Source organism: Myotis daubentonii, chromosome 9, assembly GCF_963259705.1.
Source record: "Myotis daubentonii chromosome 9, mMyoDau2.1, whole genome shotgun sequence".
Taxonomy (NCBI): domain Eukaryota; kingdom Metazoa; phylum Chordata; class Mammalia; order Chiroptera; family Vespertilionidae; genus Myotis; species Myotis daubentonii.
In genome coordinates this window covers 2,839,008-2,858,525 of record NC_081848.1, presented here as the reverse complement: position 1 = coordinate 2,858,525, position 19,518 = coordinate 2,839,008, and the positions used below count along the sequence as shown (strand labels likewise).

Below are 19,518 nucleotides of genomic sequence, written 5' to 3'. Positions count from 1 at the left end.
CTGAGTGGCATCTTAAGATGCCCAGCTTATTCCGACCTCCTTCCCCTGCTCCTCAGACAAGTGCTGATGCCATTCACATTGGAGAGTGAAGATGGGGCACCCTCCACCCTCAGTCCCCACAATTCAAATGAAAACCAGAGCCTTTCCTGGCAGACCCACCCACACCCCAACACCCCTCAGGCTGCAAGCCTCCAGGCACCACCACCCTCACACACTAGCACCTGACCAACATTTAGCATCCTCTTTTCTAGGGTCTGCTGTCTGGATTCCTTCCAAAGTCCCAAACCTCAACTTCCACGTGTCCCAGTCCAACAGGGAGGGGCACAGGACCTGAGGGTCACTACTCATGCCCAGCCCTGGTCCCCGGGGAAGTGGGGAAAAGCACCACCGAGTGGTTGGTACCCAGGCGGGAGCAGGAAGAAAGGGGAAGGGGAGTGGTGTGTGGAGCAGACTGGAGTGCAGCTCACAGCCAAGGATTCCCAGGCTGTGGGCCCTTTAAGATCCAGCTGGCTCCCCCCACCACCTCCCCATCCCCGGAGACCTATTAATAGCCGCTGGAAAGATCACATCACTGGGAGAGGATATTTATCCCCTCATTCCACACCAGCTCAGATTTATTTCAGCTCCGCTGTCCTGCAGCCGCCTGGCCTGTCTGCAGGCTCCTCCTGGGGAAGGGAGGAAGGCTGGCCACCCCCTCCCAGCAAGACTGGGGCCAGAGGGCACCAGGGGACCCACAGTGGGGTGGGAGGTAGGGGTTCCACTCAAACTGTTTCTCAGCAGAAAAGGCCGAAGGGACCACACAGCAGGCCTAGCTGGGTGCCATCCCCTGCCCCCCGGGTCCAGGCGCTCAGGCTGGGCTCCTGGCCCAGGGCAGGCCTTCCCATTCGGACCCCCTTGAGCTGGGTGCCATCCTCCGTCCCCGGGTCCAGGCGCTCAGGCTGGGCTCCTGGCCCAGGGCAGGCCTTCCCATTCGGACCCCCTTGAGCTGGGTGCCATCCCCTGCCCCCCTGGGTCCAGGCGCTCAGGCTGGGCTCCTGGCCCAGGGCAGGCCTTCCCATTCGGACCCCCCTTGAGCTGGATGCCAGGGAGCCGGATCCCCAAGCCAGCACAGCTCAGCCCCATGGCTCCAGGGCCCTTCCCTTCCCCACACTCCACACACACACGTCCCACCCTCCATGACACCCACACACCTTGTCTTGTTAGCCAGGATCCTCATGGCTCCCACACACAGTGGGGCTACGGCCCCTGCGTGCCCAGGGCCCAGCAGGTACTCGGTACTGGAGCAGGGACTGCAGCAACAAGCCCCAAAGAGAAAACTTGTGACTTGGGGAGGGGGTGAGGAGGGGAGGGGCAGAGGGAGGACCCAGCAGCCCTAGACTAGGGACCTGGACAGGGTGATGGAGAGGAGCGACTGCTAGGCGGGGTCTATCCTAGAGGCTAGTCCTAGCCTCCCGCCCGCACTGACCCGCAGGGAGCTGGCCTCTCTAGCACGGCCCGGCCAGGCGGAAAGCACTGGAGAGAGGGGGTGCGACGGTGCCCACGCGGGGCAGCCTGGCACCCTGGGGCCCTCTCTCTCCCAGCACACCCCGCACCCCGGGCAGGGCGCCCCTCGCGACCCACCCACTCCCCAGCGCAGCTTCCCTCCCAGGCGCCCCCGACGTGGGCAGCGGGGATGCGGACTCTGCCGCGCTCAGCCCGGGGCCGGGCCCGAGCCCATCCCGGCAGGCCCGGGCGGGCAGCGAGGCTGGGGCCCGGCTGCAGCTGGCGCGGCTGGAGACCGGCGACGCGGCTCGGATTCCTCCCCAACCGCAAGAATGCAGCCCTCCCCGCGCCCACCCCACCCCCGCGCGGGGCAGAGGAGGCCGCGGAGCCAGCCAGCGAGCGACGGCGACGGCGCGGGAGCCGATCGCCGGGACGGCGGCGCCCTCGGCCGGGCTGCTCGGCCCCAGGGCCCCGGCTGAGCGCGGGCGCCGCGGGGCAGGGGCTGCGGGAGCAACGGCGGCCGAACTCTGACTCACTCCCAGCTCCCACGTGGACGGGAGACAAAGACACGCACGGAGCCCGGGAAGCGGAGGAGCGCCCACGCCTCCCCTCGCGGGGGTGCTGGAGGGCGCCGGGCGCACCCAGGGCGCCACCCAGCCGCCCCGGCCCTAGGGCTGCCGCAGGGCAGAGCGCGCGCCCTGCCGGCTCATTGCACAGATGGAAAGACTGAGGCCGGCCCCAGAGGAGCCCTCGCAGCCGGTAGTCACAGAGAAACACACACAGGGCCATGGATACATCCCAACAAACACACCAGCAGAAGCCTCGCCCGCCGCTCCCCACCCCCCAGCCCAGCCCCCCCACCCCCCCACCCCCCCCACCCCCGCCGATGCAGGGGAGGGAGTAGGGAGGGTGCTGGGCCTGCAGCCTAGCCCAGGTGACAGACCCACCAGGCACTGGCGCCCAGTCCCCACCCGGCGGCTGGAGGCTAGGCTAGGCTGCGACCAGGGACCAGGACCCCCCTGGGCCCCGGTGAGAGTCTAACGGTCCTAACTAAACCCCGGGCACATGAGCCTTCGGGCTCAGATCTGTCTCTGGGAAGGGAGGGGCCTCAGGAGAAGGTTTCAAAGTCCAGGGCCCTTCCCGGCACCAGCTGGGGTTGGAGCAGAGGTGGGTCTCAGGCCCCACCACCTCCTTTATCCTTTAGCCTCACTGCTTACCACCTACTGGGAGGTAGTCTGTTTATTTGTTTTTAATCCTCAGATTTTTCCATTGAGAGAGAGTGGAAGGGAAGAAAGAGAGAGAAACGTCCTGTGAGAGAGGCAGTGACTGGTTGCCTCCCCGACGGGGAGGTACGTGCTTTTGACCAAGACTTGAACCTGTGAGACGCTTCGGTCGGAGGGTGACATTCGCCATTGAGCCAAGCTGGCCAGGGCGAGGGTCGGGTTTAGTCACCCATTTCACCAGGAGGACACTGAGGTCTAGGAAAAGGAAGGGACCAAGAAGTGGAAGTGCCAAGACCCCCGCCCATGGTGTCCCCAACACAGCAGTGCCCCTCTGCGGGGTCAGGACAGCGTGTGGAGCCTGTAACAGGCGGGCTGGCTTCCCACATGCCAGCCACTGGGCCAGGCCCACCCCCCTCCTAGGTTTACAGCTGTGAATACTGGACCTGTACTCAGCTGGGGGCGGGGGGGGGGGGGCGGGGGGCTGTTAGGACATGGGCTTCTCCAGCATCTCCCGAGGCCAAGGCCCTGAGCTCTCCTGCCACAGAGCAAGCTGAGTCAGGCAGGGATGAGTCAGGACTTTCCCATCGCACCCCCTCCCACTTTTATCCCCAGGAGTGGGCCCAGCTCCCAGAGACCCGCCTCCTTACACAATCCCAGGAGAGTTCGGGAAGGCCTGGGGATGTTAGGCAGGAGGGCTGGGCCCTTCCTCGTGGGTTCAGTTTTTTAAATTAAACTGATTGGGGTGACACTGGATCATAGGATCATGTAGGTGTCAGGTGTGGATTTCTACATGACAAGATCTGTATATGGCCCACCACCCAACTCAAATCATCTTCTGTCACCATATATCATACCCCCTTTACTCCTACCACCCACCCCACGAGTGAAGAGTCTCCCCAGGCCAGGCCCGGAGCCCCTGTGATGGTGAAAAGCAAGGGGTGGGGCTCTGGGAGCCCAGTGCCCTGGCTCCGCTGGGGGGGGGGGGCGGGCGAGGGGTTAGCCATGCTCACAGACAGGGAGCTGTGCCCTCCTCAGGGAAAGGCAGGCGGCTGCGACAAAGGGTGAGAGCGTTTGCCCCCTTGTGTAACTTGGGGACGGGGGCGGGGGGGGGGGGGCAGGAAGCAGGGCTGGAGCTGGGCGACCCGACTGGAGAGTCTCCATGGATGCCCAGCTCTCCAGGTCCTGGCTCAGCAAGAACCGCCACAGGCGTAGGGGCATTCACACACCCATGCCACCTGCCTCTTGCCCCTGTCCCCGCCTAGAGAGCCTCTGCTTGGCTCCCTGCCTGGCTCCAAGCCACCCAGTGAGAGAACTCGGGGGTCCACGCTCCCACATTCAGTGGGCAAACGCCTCCGGAGAGGAAGTGGATGGCTAGGGCCCTGAATGACAGCTGAAAGGACAGGGCCCTGCTGGGAGCAAAAGGGTGGGATCCTTGGCCTCTGGCTAAAGGGGTGCAGCCCCCAAGACCACAAGCCCCTGAGCCCCCTTTCTCCAGGGCAGCAGGTCTCCCTGGTCCCTAGAAGCTCTCCTCTAGCACCCAGCACTTCCTCCTCCTGGGTCCCCCGGCTGGACGGGAGGTCAAGGATCACAGCCCAGCAGGAAACCTGCTCAGGGACCAAGGTGTGGCTCAGAGACCCTCGTTGGGAACTTCCAGGCCAGGAGCTGGGGTGAGGGGTTTCCCCATCCAGGTTCCTAGCAGTGCCCCCCACTTCCCTGCCCCCTCCTGCCAAAGGAGACCATGCAAATCAACCATTTCTGCCTGGGAGTTTCCAGCCCAGCCCCACCTGCGCCCCAGCGTCATGTCAGGCAACCCCAACCCCACGGAGACACGGAAACTCCTGGCCCAAGCCTTCCCAGGCCGGGTCTCTGCACAGGGGGCTTCTACGGGGGGTCTGTGCCCTTTGGACCTTCCGGAGGCCGCAGGGCCAGTGGCATTGCCTGGACAAGCCTGAGGTCACCCCCCTCGGCTCCTTCAGACAGTGCCAGGCATGTCCTGGCAGTGAGGTGCCCCAAAGTTTGCTGCCCAATCCCTGCCTGTCCCCTCCCCCCGCGGGGAGCAGTAGGGGGCACAGTGAACCAAGACAGGCAGGAAGCCCAGGCAGAGCGGGCACTGTGGGCCAGGCAAACAGCCGGCACAGGAAACCGCAGCCCACCCCGCCCACCCCACCCGCCCGAGCCTGGCCCCCAAACAGGGCAAGGGCCAGGGGTCACCCCGGGGCAAGGGAGGAGCCAGCAGTCCTCCAGTCCCCTCTCTGCCCCAGACCCTACCTGGGGAGGGGAGGAAGCCAAGCTGGCAGGCATGGTGCTGCCTCTTTAAATCCACCGAAATCCGGAGCGAGGCCCAACCCAGCTCTGGTTTCACAGGAAGGAAGGCGCTGGAGCCAGCGGGGCAGGCGGTGGTGGCGGGATTAGCCCCACCAGCCCAACTAGCTGGGCCCGGCGGCTGCCCACGGGCACTTCCTGGCCCCTGGCACCTGCACCAAGGTGGGGAGGGGGGTCCTCGTGCTGCTCCCACCCTGGGGAACACCCCGCTCTCTAGAGCGGCCCGTGCCGGGCACAGGAGGCGAGAGGTGACTTCCCAGGCCTGTATCCCGAGAAGAGAGCAACCTGTGGGCCCTCACGGAGCTCTGGCCTCCGAGGGGTTAATCTGGCCCCTGGTTGGGGGGTGGAGGTTAGGGGTGGCCTAGGCACCTCCTCCCAACTGCCTGGCTGCGGGAACAATGGGGCCATTGTGGGAGGAGCGGCGGCAGCAGACTCGCTGGCACAGCCGCCTGTACCACAGGCCGCCTCACCGCTGCCGCCTCGGCCTCTGCTCTCCCAGGGCAGCCATGGCCGGGGCACACACACACCCCCCCCACCCCGCCTGCCTGGCCCCAGCTCAGCACCTGCAGCACCTGGAGGCCCTCGGGCTCTGCCTCTGTTCACATCCAGACGCTGACCCTCCAGGAAGCAGGGCATGTGGGCAGGCGGGTGGGGGCGGGGCGGACAGGACAGGATGTGTGATCCTCCTGCCGGGACGACAGGAAGGCCAAATGGGGTGGCCGGTGTCGGTCCTGGCACCGGCGGGCAAGGAGAGCTTAGGGCATTAGGAGAGCAGTGACTGGCAGGGTCCCCTGGGCCCAGGCCTCCCTTCCCACACGCATCCCCTAAACCTGTTCCTGAGGGGGTCCAGCGCCAGGGCCCAGGGGCCAGGACCTGCAGGCAGCGGGCCCGGTGCAGGGACTGAGAGCTGGGTGTAGTCCCGTTTCCCCTTCTGCAAAAGGAGGATAAATTCATAGAGTGAAATCCTGTTAGTAAAACTATCTAACAGAATGCCTATGGCAGCCGGCCAGTGTGGCTCAGTGGTTGAACGTCAACCTATGAACCAGGAGGTCGTGGCTCGATTCCCGGTCAGGGCACATGCCTGGGTTGTGGGCTCGATCCCAGTAAGGAGCGTGCAGGAGGCGACCGATCCATGATTCTCTCTCATCATTGATGTTTCTATTTCTCTCTTCCTCTCTGAAATCAATAAAATATATATATTTTTTTTTTAAAAAAGAATGTCTATGGCATACTCAGCCCTCAACAAACCACTTCTGACCATGATGTCCCCTTTTTTCCTGCCTGAATGGCACCCAAATCCATGGGCATTTGGTGAAGTTAGGACTTGCCGGGTATTTGTACCTGACCTACCCAGGAGCCCCTGGGCATCACACTGGTGGTCTGAGCACAGAACTTGGCCCTCCCTCTGCACCCCTCGCAGAGGCCAGGCACCGGCGAGCACTCCCCAGGCACCCCTGGGTTTACTGACAAACACGCAGACCTCAAGTGTGAACCCTGAGAGCAGCAGACCACTCGCTTAGCTTCAGGTCTGTGTCTCAAAACCACTGGAGGCAAGCATCCCAGTGCCAGGCCCCTCTCTCTCCTGACCCAGGCAGTCTCTCTGTTTGGGCTGGGTCAGAGCTGGCGTCTACTTTCTTGCCATGGACCTCTTTAAACAGTGGGGGGGTCGGCCCTGGCCAGTGTGCTCAGTAGTTAGAGCGTCGACCCTCAGACTGAAGGGTCAAGGGTTCGACTGTGGTCAAGGGCAAGCACCTCAGCTGCAGGTTGGATCCTGGCCCTGGCTGGGACGTGTGTGGAAAGCAACCAATCAAAATGTGTCTCTCACATTGATATTTCTCTCTGTCTCTCACTCTCTCTAAAAATCAATGGAAAAAATGGCCTTGGGTGAGGATTAGCAATAACAACAACACAACAGTGGAGGTCTGAGAGGGAATGAGGAGCAGCTGGGATACACAGTTCTGGAATCTAGGGGTCCAAGACCTGTTCTCTTCTCAGCTAGCGGGGCTCTCCCTCCCAAGGTGGCTCCACACACCCCCAGTGGGTTAACAAACCCTAAAAATAACCTGCTCCCAGCAGGACCCACCGAGTGGGACCCACCAGCCATCTGTTCCCATCTCTCCAGCTCACACTGGAGCATCTGAAAGCAGCCCAGAGCCCCAGCTGATCCCAAAAATAGCCCCAACCTGCCGGAGGAGCAGGCTCCAGGGGCCGGGCCCAGGAGTGTGGCCCAGCAGCGCCGCGCAGGCCGGGCCAGTGCTGAGCCGCAGCGGGCCCAGGGGAGTGCTCCCCTCTGCTCCCAGAGGAGGAGGTGAGCGGAGCCAGGGATTCCAGCCCACACCCCGGTCCCAGGCCAGAGAAGGCACCTGCCAGCCTAGCCAGGCCTCAGACCCGGGTGCCCGCATGTCCCAGGCACTCTGGCCACCTGCTGATCAACTGTCTCTAGGGCTGTGGCCAGAGACTGCCCAGAAGACCCAAACCACCTGTCCGTGAGCTCCCCTCGTGGGAGCAATGTCCCTGCTGCCCAGCCTGTCCTCACCCAGAAGGCCCAGGCGCAGCCCTCCACCCCCACTCCCATCCCAGGGCCTTTAGGAGCCCTGCCCACCAGCATCACTCAGCATCTCCCCTGCCCCAGGGCACCCAGGACTGCCTGCCCCACTCACCCGGCAGCCTAGGAAAGGATTCAGACACCACAGATGCTGATACCCCGCCCGTCCTTGGGGCTTCAGGACGCCTCCTTCCTGCCCACCTGTGTGCACCAGGTGACAGGCATGCCCACCCCGGCTTCCACACACGTCCCAGGCATGAGCACTGCCCCGCCCGCTCAGGGAGCCAGGGAACCTGGGCACCGAGGCAGGCCTAAGCGGTACCATCCATATCAGAGCTCCATGCTGCCATTTTTTTTCTCCCCAAGGAAGGTCCCTGACCCCTTAGCCAAGAAGGAAAGGGAGCAGCCATTTAAGGCGTTTAAGGACAGAATGCCTTGCTCAGTGAAAGAGCAGGGCAGCGAGGCCTGGGGTGGCTGGGGAGGTGCTGAAGCTGGCCTGTCTGCTCACAGCCCCGGGGCGGGGGGGGGGGGGGGTCCGCCTGAGAGGCTGGGAGAAGTGGGGAAGAACTCACCTAAGGCCCCAGCCCCCTCCAGGCCATTAGCTACTTGGCAAACTGTAATCAAGATGACAGCCAGCACCAATAGTGGGGGAAACTGAGGCAGCAAGAAGACAGGTCTGGCCCTAGCTGGTTTGGCTCTGTGGATAGAAGGGTTTCGGGTTTGATTCTGGTCAAGGGCACATGCCCGGGTTGTAGGCTCAATCACCAGTGGGGGGCGTGAAGGAGGCAGCCGATCCATGATTCTCTCTCATCATTGATGTTTCTCTCTCTCGCCCTTCCTCTGAAATCAATAAAAATATTTTTAAAAAGAGGGGGGGCATTAGAACCCAGCTGGTGTCTTCCCAACACCCCCCATGCCCTCACCTGCCTCAGGTCTCCCTGCAAACGCCTCTGGGGGTCGGAGTTCCCTTAAGAGCTGATAAAACTACCAAGGACGTCTCTAACAGGCTGTCCTGAGGCTTCACAGGCTCTCATTTAACCCTCAGCACAGCTGCTGCCCAATCACTTCTGCTCCCCACTTCACAGAGAAGGCGGCAGCAGTTAGGTCACCTGCTTAAGGTACAGCCCAGAGCTAGAGTGAGGACTGAGCCCATGCGCTCCAGCAACTGGGTTCTTCACCGGTGCACAATCCACACGCACCTGGTGTCAGCACTCCGCGCTGTGAGGCAAGTGGTGTCTGCTCACTCCTTCCACTCCCCCCTGCCTGCTGTGCACCAGGCTGGGGCTAGAGATCACAGCTCTCTCCCCGGGGAGGAGGTCAAAGAGAGGGTCCACTCCACCCACCTCAACACTGGTGCCCAGCCCACCTGGAGCTCCGAGAGCAAAGTCCTCGGGCTGCCCCCAGCCCACCCACCCTTCATCCGTGATGTCCTCAGTCATCCCCGCCTCTCAGAATCAGGCAAGTTACCATGACAGCAGCACAGCCCCCTCCCTGAGAAAAGGAGTCTGCTGCCCCTCCCACTCTGCAGGTGAGGGTCAAAGGTCAAGTGGGGTGGAGCCCAAGCCCCACCCCTAAACCTCCTCAGCCACACCTGTCACTGCTCCCCAAACAGGACCACTTCTTCCTGGTCCCTGTGGGGTGTGTCCTCTGGCGGTGGCTGGGGGGTGCAGGGGCGTCCTCCCTCCTGAGGACCGCCTCCAAGGGCCTCCTCCAGGTCCAGCTTTCCCTGCAGACCTGGAGCCCAGAGGCATGTTTGTTGTGAATTCAGGGAGTTGTTGCTAATAAAGGAGGAAGGGAGGGAGAGAGGGAGGGAGGGAAGAGGGGGTGGCAGCAGAAGAGTGTGTGTCTCTAGGGGCCGAGGCAGAAACCACACTGTGGTGGCTGGTGGCCACCCTGGCTTTGACTCTGCCAGCTGAGGCCAAAGCAGGCAACAAAGAGAAGAGCTTGGGGTGACCAGGAAGTTGTACCTTGCCCTCCACGGGTGGTTGGGATGACCCCCACCCCCCAACCCCCACCCCCACCTTCCACCCCCAACCTGGGGAGGGATCCAGTTAGTTAACCAGAGGCTAAATCCTGCCATGGCCTCGCCCCCACTCCCTACCAGCCTCCAGGGGGCTGGCTGTGAGCCCCTCTGGGGGAGGAGGATGAAGAAGGGGAGGTCAGAAACCAGGAGGAGGGTCCCAGGACAAAAAGCCCCGCAGGAGCCCCGGCTGATCAGCAGGGGCTGTGGGGAGCGGGAGAGGGGCACACACCAGCAGGGGACCTCCCTCAGGGCAGCTGTGTGTCTGGGCTCAGGCTCAAGGGTGTGGTCTGGGCCTGGGGCTCCCTGTGGAGCAGGTCCCAGCGAGAAGCCCCAGGCCAGCAATCTCTCAGGCCAGGATCTCTGCCCCTCCTCCTCCCATAACCCTAGTCCCATCCCAACACACACCACAGAAACATGCACACGCGCACGCGCGCGCGCACACACACACACACACACACACACACACACACGCACACGCACAGCCGCAGCTCCAGGAAGTCCCTGAGCTCCTGAGACACCCCCACCCGCTCCCATCCCGCCCCCTCCCACGTTGGCGACTTGGCTGGGAGCCAGGACTACCAGCTCCCCTCACACTGCCCCCCCCTCCCCGCCCTGTCCCAGGAGCAGGAAAGGAGCTGGGGGAGAGCCTAGAGATCCCTCCGTTCTGCCCCTCCTGCCACCAGAGCGGGGACAGGCAGACAGCTCTGGCCGCCTGGCCTGAGGGCCTGGAAGGAGAAAGGGAGGGGTGGGGAGGCAGCGGACCCCAGGGTCTGGCTCCAGTCACCCCCAGGGTGATCCTGTGTCAAGGGAAAGAGTGAGGTGGGTCCCCTGTCCTTGTGAGGTCTCCTTGATGACATCCCTTCTCCCCTGAAGATGCAAAATCCTGGGGACCAGGCCTGGCCTGAGGGCCTGGGGTCAGAGGATCAGCACAGCCGTCAGGACGCGGGGCTGCAGCTTCCACAGGCGGGCGGGAGGGAGGCCGGTGGCTGGGCTCAGTTTGTACTGGGGGTCAAAGGGGAGTTCTTTTCCAAAGAATTCTGGGAGAGAGGCCAACTAGAGCAAGCTGCTAACCACCTCTCTCTCTCTCTCTCTCTCTCTCTCTCTCTCTCTCTCTCTCTCTCTCTCTGGCAGGAGGGAGGGGATGTCCCTGCCAACCAGACTTAACCCTCTCCAGCCTGTGCTGCTCCCAGACACAGGATGGGGCGTCGGGAGGAGACTGGCCTGTGCTGGGCTCTGCTTCCAGGTCCAGGAGCCATGGCCGGGCATCTGCCAGAGCAAGGCTGGTGCCACACAGCCCATCTGGGACACCCGGCCCTGCCCGGCCCTGCCCTGCCCCGGGGGGAGTTCTGGGCTCGGCTCTTGAAGGTGTCTGCAGTGACGTGTGTGTGCGTGTCTCAGAGACAGAGATTGAGAAATAAACCGAAAATGCCTTGCCAAGGCCCTCCCCATGCTGGGTCCCTGAGCCAGCGCTCTGCCTGCCTGTCCCCCTGGGACCACAGGCCACTGCCCCCACACAGCCCCTGCCCCCAACACAGCCCCTGCCCCCCACACAGCCCCTGTCCCCCACACACAGCCCCTGTCCCCCCACACAGCCCCTGTCCCTCCACACAGCCCCTGCCCTCCACACAGCCCCTGTCCCCCACACACAGCCCCTGTCCCCCCACACAGCCCCTGTTCCCCACACACAGCCCGTCCCCCACACAGCCCCTGTCCCCCACACAGCCCCTGTCCCCCACACAGCCCCTGTCCCCCACACACAGCCCCTGTCCCCCACACAGCCCCTGTCCCCCACACAGCCCTTGTCCCCCCACACAGCCCCTGTCCCCCCACACAGCCCCTGTCCCTCACACAGCCCCTGCCCAGCCCTCTTCTTCGTCGCTGATTGGCCACAGGAGTTGCCAGAGGAAAGCATTGGTTGGGTTCCAGCCTGAGACCCCAGGGTGGCACAGGGGGTGGGGCTTTCACTGCCCACGGCCCAGGCAGAGGTAACTCTGCCATCCTCCCTACCTGGGTTTGGCAACAAAAACAAGCACCGGGCAACCTACCCCCCGCAGAGCTCTCTCCGGCGGCAGGGGAAGGAATGAGACTGAGCATGAAGGACTTCCCGGGCCCCGCCAGGTAGCTCAGTTGTTTAGAGGATCGTCCTGAGATGCCAAGGTTTCAGGATTGATCCCCGATCAGGGCACATATAAGAATCAACCAATTCGCCGAAACTGGTGTGGCTCAGTGGATAGAGCATTGGCTTGCGGACTGAAAGGTCCCAGGTTCGATTCCGGTCAAGGGCATGTACCTGGGTTGCGGGCACGTACCTGGGTTGCGGGCACATCCCCAGTGGGAGATGTGCAGGGGGCAGCTGATCGATGTTTCTCTCTCCTCTATGTTTCTAACTCTCTATCTCTCTCTCTTCCTCTCTGTAAAAAATCAATAAAATATATTAAAAAAAAAAAAGAATCAACCAATTGATGCATAAGTGGAACAAATTGATGATTCTCTCTCTCAAGCCAATCTGTTTTATTTTTTTTTTAAAGGACTTCCCAGCCTAGCTGGTTTGGCTCAGTGGATAAAGCAGTGGCCTGTGGACTAAAGGGTCCTGGGCTCAATTCCAGGCAAGGGCACATGCCCAGTTTGCAGGCTCCATCCCCAGTAGGGCGCATGCAGGAAGCAGCCGATCAATGATTCACATCATTGATGTTTCTATCTCTCTCTTCCTCTCTGAAATCAATAAAAGTATGTGTGTTGTTGTTGTTGAAGTATTTCCCAGGATCTGCTGCAATGGCAGTTGACCCCTCAAACACTTCACAATTCTGGGGCGGCACCACCCCGAGGACTTCAGGCCCCTCGGTCCTCTGTGGAGGCTGGAAATACGAGTGTCTGGTCTTGTTTTGCTCTTTGCCTCTAGCTGAGAAGTCAGCTTTCAGACCTTAAATTAGCCACCAAGCTCCCCGGTCCGGTGCAGCTGGCTGTTTCTTGTCCTCAAAAAGCAAGTGACCCCAGGGGTGGAGGGCTAACGCCCATTCCTTCGGAGCTCTGGGCCTCCCTGTGACGCCCACCACGGAGCCTCCGGACCAGAAGAGGGGGAACCGGTAGGTCATGTTGGGATCCTCATGGCACTGGGTGTCCATGAGGGACAGAGGGAGAGAGGCCAGCCCTGGGGACAATTCATCCCAAAGCCTCCCCACTCTACCACTTTCTCTCCAAGGACCACAGAACTGCCAGGAGGCCTGGCCCCACGCCAGCAAGCTCCCTATGGAAGGACAGGACTCCACGTCCCAGGCAGCTCCAGGGAGACGTGACTATACACCCCAGACACGTTCCCAGGGAGGAGAAGGCGGGAAAAGGCGCGGAGCACCCTCTGTGCACACCAGCAATGCACTCATCAAAGAGACAACTGCCCGCTCCTCAGAGATACTCCCCGACATGTGTAGCTGAGAGACGCACAGACACAACTCCCAAACACACACACCCAGGAAGGGCTCCTGCAGGCCGTGGAGGCTTTCACACTCACAGAGAAGGCCCAGGAGAGCTCAGGAACGAGAGGGGAGGGCCAGTGCACAGAGCTGCTGGCTGACAAGATGCACCACACTGGGACACACACACAGGAGTATGCACATGGCCATGTGCTAGCACACTCACTCACTCACACACACACACACACACAGGAGTATGCACATGGCCATGTGCTAGCACACTCACTCACACACACACACACACACACACAGGAGTATGCACATGGCCATGTGCTAGCATACTCACTCACACTCACACTCATACTCACACACACACACAGACACACAGGAGTATGCACATGGCCATGTGCTGGCATACTCACTCACACACTCATACTCACACACACACACAGACACACAGGAGTATGCACATGGCCATGTGCTAGCACACTCACTCACACACACACACACAGGAGTATGCACATGGCCATGTGCTAGCATACTCACTCACACACACTCATACTCACACACACACACACACACACACACACACACACACAGGAGTATGCACATGGCCATGTGCTAGCACACATACTCCATACACACTCACGTATACACACACAGGAGTACACATGTGGCCATGTGCTGGTGTGCGCGCATGCATGCACCCTGGCAGGACACAGGATGCACAGTGCGGCGTCAGGTTAGGAGACTGCTCTGGGTTGTGGGGAGAGAGGAGGGGGTGGAGAGACACTCAGAGATTTCAAAACAATCCTGGTTTCGAAATGCTGGACCCAGGGCCATTCCTGGCCTGGGGGTGGAGAGCCAGGGGGAGGGCAGTCGGCCAGAGCAGATCCGCCAATCAGCCCCTGGGAGGAGGGGGGTGGACAGCCCCAGGCCCTGAGGAAAGGGGGCTGGAAGGTACAGCATTGGGAAAGGCAGGTGCCCGGGGCCAGCAGGGAGGCCTAGGGAAAGGAGACACAGCCCCTGCCTCGGCCTCCGCTAGGCAAGAAGGTGGGGCAGGCTTCCTTCCCCTCAGGACTGGGAGGGAAGAGAACCCTCCTGTGCCTCCGCCCCCACTCACAGGCTGTGCTGACCACCTTCTCCCCTACAGACCGGTACCTGGCACCCCTCCCCACCCCACCTCCCCATGGCGGGCCTAAAGCTCAGGGGTGGGGCAGGGGCAGCAAGGGCCTGGGGGGGGGGGCGGTGTCAGGGAATTCCCACACTCAGGGCGGGGTGGGGGTCCCCTCCTCTCTGTGGGGGGAGGGGTGTTAGGAAGATGGGCAGGAAGCCACCCTTCTCCTCCCAGGGTACAGAGTGCCCTCAGGCCCGCCCCCCCCCCCTCAGAGGGAGTGGGCAGTGCTTGGGGGGGAAGGAGTGCAGACCAGTCAGGGGTGGGGGTGGAGGCCGGAGCCTCGCATCCAGCAGAGGCAATTCCAGGCTCTGGCTCCAGAGCCCCCGATCAAGTGCCAGCCCCGCGGTTTCCCCAGCCCCTCAGCTCCCAGCTACTCAGCCACCCAGGCCCTCCAGCCCTGGGAGTCACAGGGCAGGACCTGGACGGAGCCTCTACGGCCCATCCTGGCGCCTCGGCCAGGCAGCCTTTCCCCAGGTCCCTGGGCAGCCCGCAGTGTGGCTCTGGGTGGGCAGCTGGCAGGGCCGGCAGGCAGAGGCCCAGATGCCAAACTAGCGCAGCCAGGCACTCAACAGGTTGAGCCAGTCCCTGGAACAGCCCCACCCCAGGGAGAGCAGGGCTGGCAGAGGCTCCCTGCCCCAGGCACCCAACCTGTCCCCACGTGGCTGCCCACTTTCCCACGCTGCCATCCCCTCTTCCTCCTCCCCCTAGGTCAGCGCCCAGGCAGTGCCCAAAGCTCTCAGGACAAGGAAGGGATGCTATTTCCCCATCACCTTTGGGTGCCCAGGCTCCAGGAGCACCTCACTGTGAGCAGCCAAGACACCCCAGGAAGAGTAAACATGGCGCCAAGGCAATGAGAACCCCAAAGTGCCCCCACCTCCTTTCAGGCCCTCACTCCGACATCCTGGCCCCCACAGCTGCCCCGCTACTGTCCCCTGGCACTAGGATGGAATTTGGCACCAGAGGCAGTGTGGGGGTGCCCTCAGCTCCTGTCTGGGGCTCCTGCTAGAGCTGCCATTGCCTGCAACCCGGGTCCTTTCCTTGCCCCCCACTCCTGGGCTCCAGGGAACTCCCTCCCAGCCACTCCCACCCCAAAGTGGGCAGCCCCTCTTTGCAGGCATTGCCTTTAATCTAAAGCAGGTGCCAGGCATTCCAGCCTCTGCTGAGTCAACACTGCCACCCACCAGGCCTCTGCCCAGAATGCTACCCCTGCCTGTTCGTGGAAACTGAGTCCCCAGCCCAGAGCTCCTGCTGAAGCCAGGGACCCGGAAGCTGGGAGGCAGGAACTACCCAAAGTCAAGGGGGCCCAACACAGATCAATCGCAAGTTCACCAGGTCCCACATCCCCACTGCTGTGCCCGTCCCAGTTTCTGGGGACCAGCAATCCTTCCCCAGGCCTCTGCGGTTTCTCCCCACTTTGACTTTCCACCCCAGTCACTAGAGCCTCATTGGGAGTCTCCATATGGACCTCCAGAACCCACCTCCTGCTGCCCCAAGCACAGGAGCGACTCTGGACCCAAGAGTAGAGGCAGTCGAGCCCTCACAAGCCCCCTCCCAACATCAGCCCGACCCCACCCACATTAGGAGCAACACAGGTGAGCAACGCGGTCAGAAGGCTGGCCCTCGGCCAGACCCCTGGGGAAGGCGGCACCTTCCTTCCTGGCACCAGACGCCCGACCCTTCACCTGCTCGGCCACCCTCTCAGAGCTGACACCAGAAAGACGGGGCCTGAACATGTCCTTCGCCTGGGGCCATGGAATCGCGGTCCTGACCCAGAGGAGGAGAGCAGGCCGCCAGCAGCCCTAGCCCAGGAGTGGCTGCTCCCAAGAGGAGCTGGCAGAAGGGCAGGGGACGCCCACCGAACTCCGAGGTCGCATTAGGAAAGCTGCCTGGAGACATGGGTGGGTTGCAGCACACAGTGGGGGCAGCTCTCCCAGGTGTGCGCCATCACCTGCCCAGCCCACCTCTCCCAGAGCAGCACAGGCCTCCCCACCAGACACCGACGCAGACATACACCCCCAGCAGCAGACAGACAGATAGAAAGAGAGGAAGGGGAAAGTGTCAGAGAAACCCGGAAGGAAGGAAGCTGGACAGACAGACAGAAGCTGATCCTGGCTTTCCTGTTCCAGAGAGGCAGCCTCCAGATCCAGACCGTCAGGAGCCCGCTCCTCTCGGCTCCCAGGGGAGAAGGGAGAGGAGACACGGTCCCTCCTGAGACCAGATCCCAGCAGCCCCGGGACAGAAGGCGCCTCCGGCAAGCAAGAAGCCGAGCCTCCCTTCTCTTCCCCACACTGCTTTGGGCCAAGGCAGGGGCGCTTCCCCTTGCAGCGCAGGGACACCTCCAAGGAACTCTGATGGCCCCACCCCCACCGCCCAGCCAAACCCACACCGCTAAGAACTCGGCTGGGGAGACTCCTCCAGGCACAGCCCCTGCTGCCCCAGGCAGTGCTTGGGGCCAGAGGGTGACCCCAGTGATCCCCAAACCCAATGCGCCTCCTTCGAAGGCTCCCATCAGGCATGGAGGGGTGCTGGGACCCCAGGGGTAGGGAACCCTAGGAGGGGGACTACAACTCCCAGAAGCCCCCAGGGCAGGGCTGCTGCTCCAGCTGGCCCCAGGCCGGCCTTGTTCTCTGCTCTAGGGTGGCAGGGTCCGCTGGCTGCCCCTGAGCCCTCCCCACTGTGCTCTGGGGCTGCTACCGGATTGGGGGCCCAAGCGTAACCTCCACGAGCCCTGGGGGCGCTCCCGCCCATTAAACAGCTCGGGGGTGCGTTCCCGAGGGCAAACGATATTCCGACTGCGTCCCCCTCCCCAGGTAGAGCTGGACCTCCCTCCTCGCGCCCCTGCTGGCTCGGCAGGACCTGCGCCCTCAGCCCAGCCCGCCGCTCACCTCTCGCGGGTCGGGATCCTCACGCCAGGCCGGAGCTGGACGCCATGACCAGGTCCGGGTCGGTGGGTGGAAGGGGGTCCTGCTCGCCGGTCGGAGGTGCGGAGGGCGCAGGAGGTGGTCCTTTGATCCCGGATGCCTTGATCTCAACACCGGCCTGGCCGGGGCGAGGGTGTCCGGGTTCGCCGGGCGCCTAGGTCCCAGCTTCCCGGTCGCGGAGCATGGTCGTGGGCGGCGGGGAGCGCGCGCCCGTCCGTCCGTCCGTCCGGGTCTCGGGGCTGGGGTCTCAGCTCCCGCGCCGCCGCCGCCTCCTCCTCCTCCTACTCCTCCTCCTCCTCCTCCTCCTTCCTTCCTTCCTTCCTTCCTTCCTCCTTCCTTCCTTCCTTCCTTCCTTCCTCCTTCCTTCCTTCCTTCCTTCCTCGCTTCGCCTCCTCCTTTCACTTTCCCCGAGGCCGGCGGGGCGGCGGGCGCGGGGCGGGGAGAGGGCTGTCTGGGCGCTTATTGTTGGCCGCGCGCCGAGGGTCCGGGGCGCAGCCCCCGGGCGGCGCGGCGCGGGGGGACCCGGGCGTGCGGGCGTCGGGCCGGCTGGCTGCGGGCGGCGGCGGGGGTGCAGCGGCCCCGCGTCCGGGGCATGTCCGGCCTCTGGCTCCGCCGCGCGCCGCCGCCTTCCCGGGCTCCGCTGCGCTGCCGGGGCCTGGCCCGCTGCGCTCGGCTCCGCTCCGGCCCCAATACGCTCCGCACCGGGCGCGCTGGCGGCCTCCTTCTGCCTTCATTCCAGAGCCGCGCGGCCCCTGTCAAAATAAGAGCTCCCCCATCTCCGCCTGCCCAGCCGCTCCCGGCCTCCCAGCGGCCTGACTCGGTAAGGCGCCGTGCCGGCTGGCGGGGAGGCCGGTGGGTCGCGGCGGGCGGGGGCTGCTACCCCTCCCCTCCCCTCCCCGCCAGCAACCTCCCACGCGGGGGAGAGCTGGACAGCACTGCCCTCGCCTCCTACCCACACGGATGGGAAGCAGCAGGATGCCTGCACCCCCTCAACCCCACTCGCACTCCCGGGCGCTGGCTGTACCACCCACCTTCACGCCGCACTGGGCATCTCCTTTGGTCCTCTCTCCTGGAGACCAGGCCGTTCTTGAGGACATGGACTGGGTGTTGTCTTCTCAATTCTCAGGCAGAGTGGGTGCTGAGAAAATGCTTGTGGAAGTGAAACCTTGGTCTTCTCCCAAGAACTCTCTCCACACATCAGAGTGACACACACACTCCCCTATCTGAGAGCAGATGCAATGAAAATGAAGTTGTACTTTTTATTTCACATGTTACTTCAGTGTTTCCCACAAGCCGTGAGAAAGACGTGGCGGCCCCATGACTGGGGAGGAAACGTAAGTCTCCGGCTTCACAGCTGGAAAATGGAAAGCCCAGGGCTAGATGTGGGCCTCGGTATCCCCGGGCGCTTTCCGGCCCCCTGCCCGCACCCACCGGATTAACACCAACAAGGAAGGAGGATGGCTGTCTGTCCTGTATGTGCCCGGTTGCACCAAAAGATTCTCGGGGCCCAAACCATGCCTCCTACGCCTCTACATTCCCCACGGCACTCAGTGCTGGGCTCAGAGTAGGGCTTCCATAAATTCACTGGATGGGTGAGTGGTGCCAGCAGCTGGGCCAGTCCACAGAGCGTCCCAGTGCCTACTAACTGCTGCGCCAGCACCCAGCTGGGTTGGGGATTGACTCATCACACCCTGTGAGCTGGTATTATTCCCACTTAAAGGAAAAGCAAACTGAAGCCCAGAGAGGCTGAGCTCTGGTGTGAAAGAATCCCAGGGCCTAGGACAGCGATGGTGAACCTATGACATGCGTGTCAGAGGTGACACACGAACTTATTTTTTTGGTTGATTTTTCTTTGTTAAATGGCATTTAAATATATAAAATAAATATCAAAAATATAAGTCTTTGTTTTACTATGATTGCAAATATCAAAAAGTTTCTATATGTGACACGGCACCAGAGTTAAGTTAGGGTTTTTCAAAATGCTGACACGCCGAGCTCAAAAGGTTCGCCATCACTGGCCTAGGCCCTAGGGCAGCAGTGGGCAAACTACGGCCCCCAGGCCGGATCCGGCCCGTTCGGTTCGGCTGTTCTCTCCGGCCCGCGGAGCCGAAAGAGCGGAGGGTCCTCTTGCTCTCCCCTCCGCTCCTTCACCAGCAGCAGTGTTAACATGGCAACGTCGGGAAACACGGCCGCAGCTCCTTCTTCTGAGTCCAGTTTAACAACCCATTGTGGCCCTCGAGTCAAAAAGTTTGCCCACCCCTGGTCTAGGGTCATACCTGACCCATGTGATTAGGGTTTAATTTCCTCTCCCGTCTCCAGGGTCCTGTGGGTATAATATGAGCTACAACTCAGCCAGTGTGGCTCAGTGGTTGAGCATCCACCTATGAACCAGAAGGTCAGGGTTTGATTCCCAGTCAG

General features: G+C 62.4%; 1 protein-coding gene across 6 annotated transcripts in view; it reads right to left on the bottom strand.

Annotated features, from left to right (window-relative positions):
* The window catches only part of BCL9L (BCL9 like), a 29,669-nt gene extending 11,280 nt beyond the window's left edge, over positions 1-18,389 (bottom strand). For 2 of the 6 annotated variants that reach the window (XM_059707675.1, XM_059707674.1), the window contains exon 1: positions 17,065-18,388. Coding sequence is in view for 2 of the 6 variants with exons in the window: in XM_059707671.1 (XP_059563654.1) it covers positions 1,191-1,216 (26 nt within the window). In the remaining 4 variants the exon portion in view is untranslated. Of the gene's footprint in view, positions 1-1,190; positions 1,290-17,064 lie in introns of all 6 variants that reach the window. The other 4 variants (XM_059707671.1, XM_059707669.1, XM_059707672.1 and 1 more) reach the window with 4 other exon arrangements.
* Between the last annotated feature and the right edge of the window lie 1,129 nt (positions 18,390-19,518).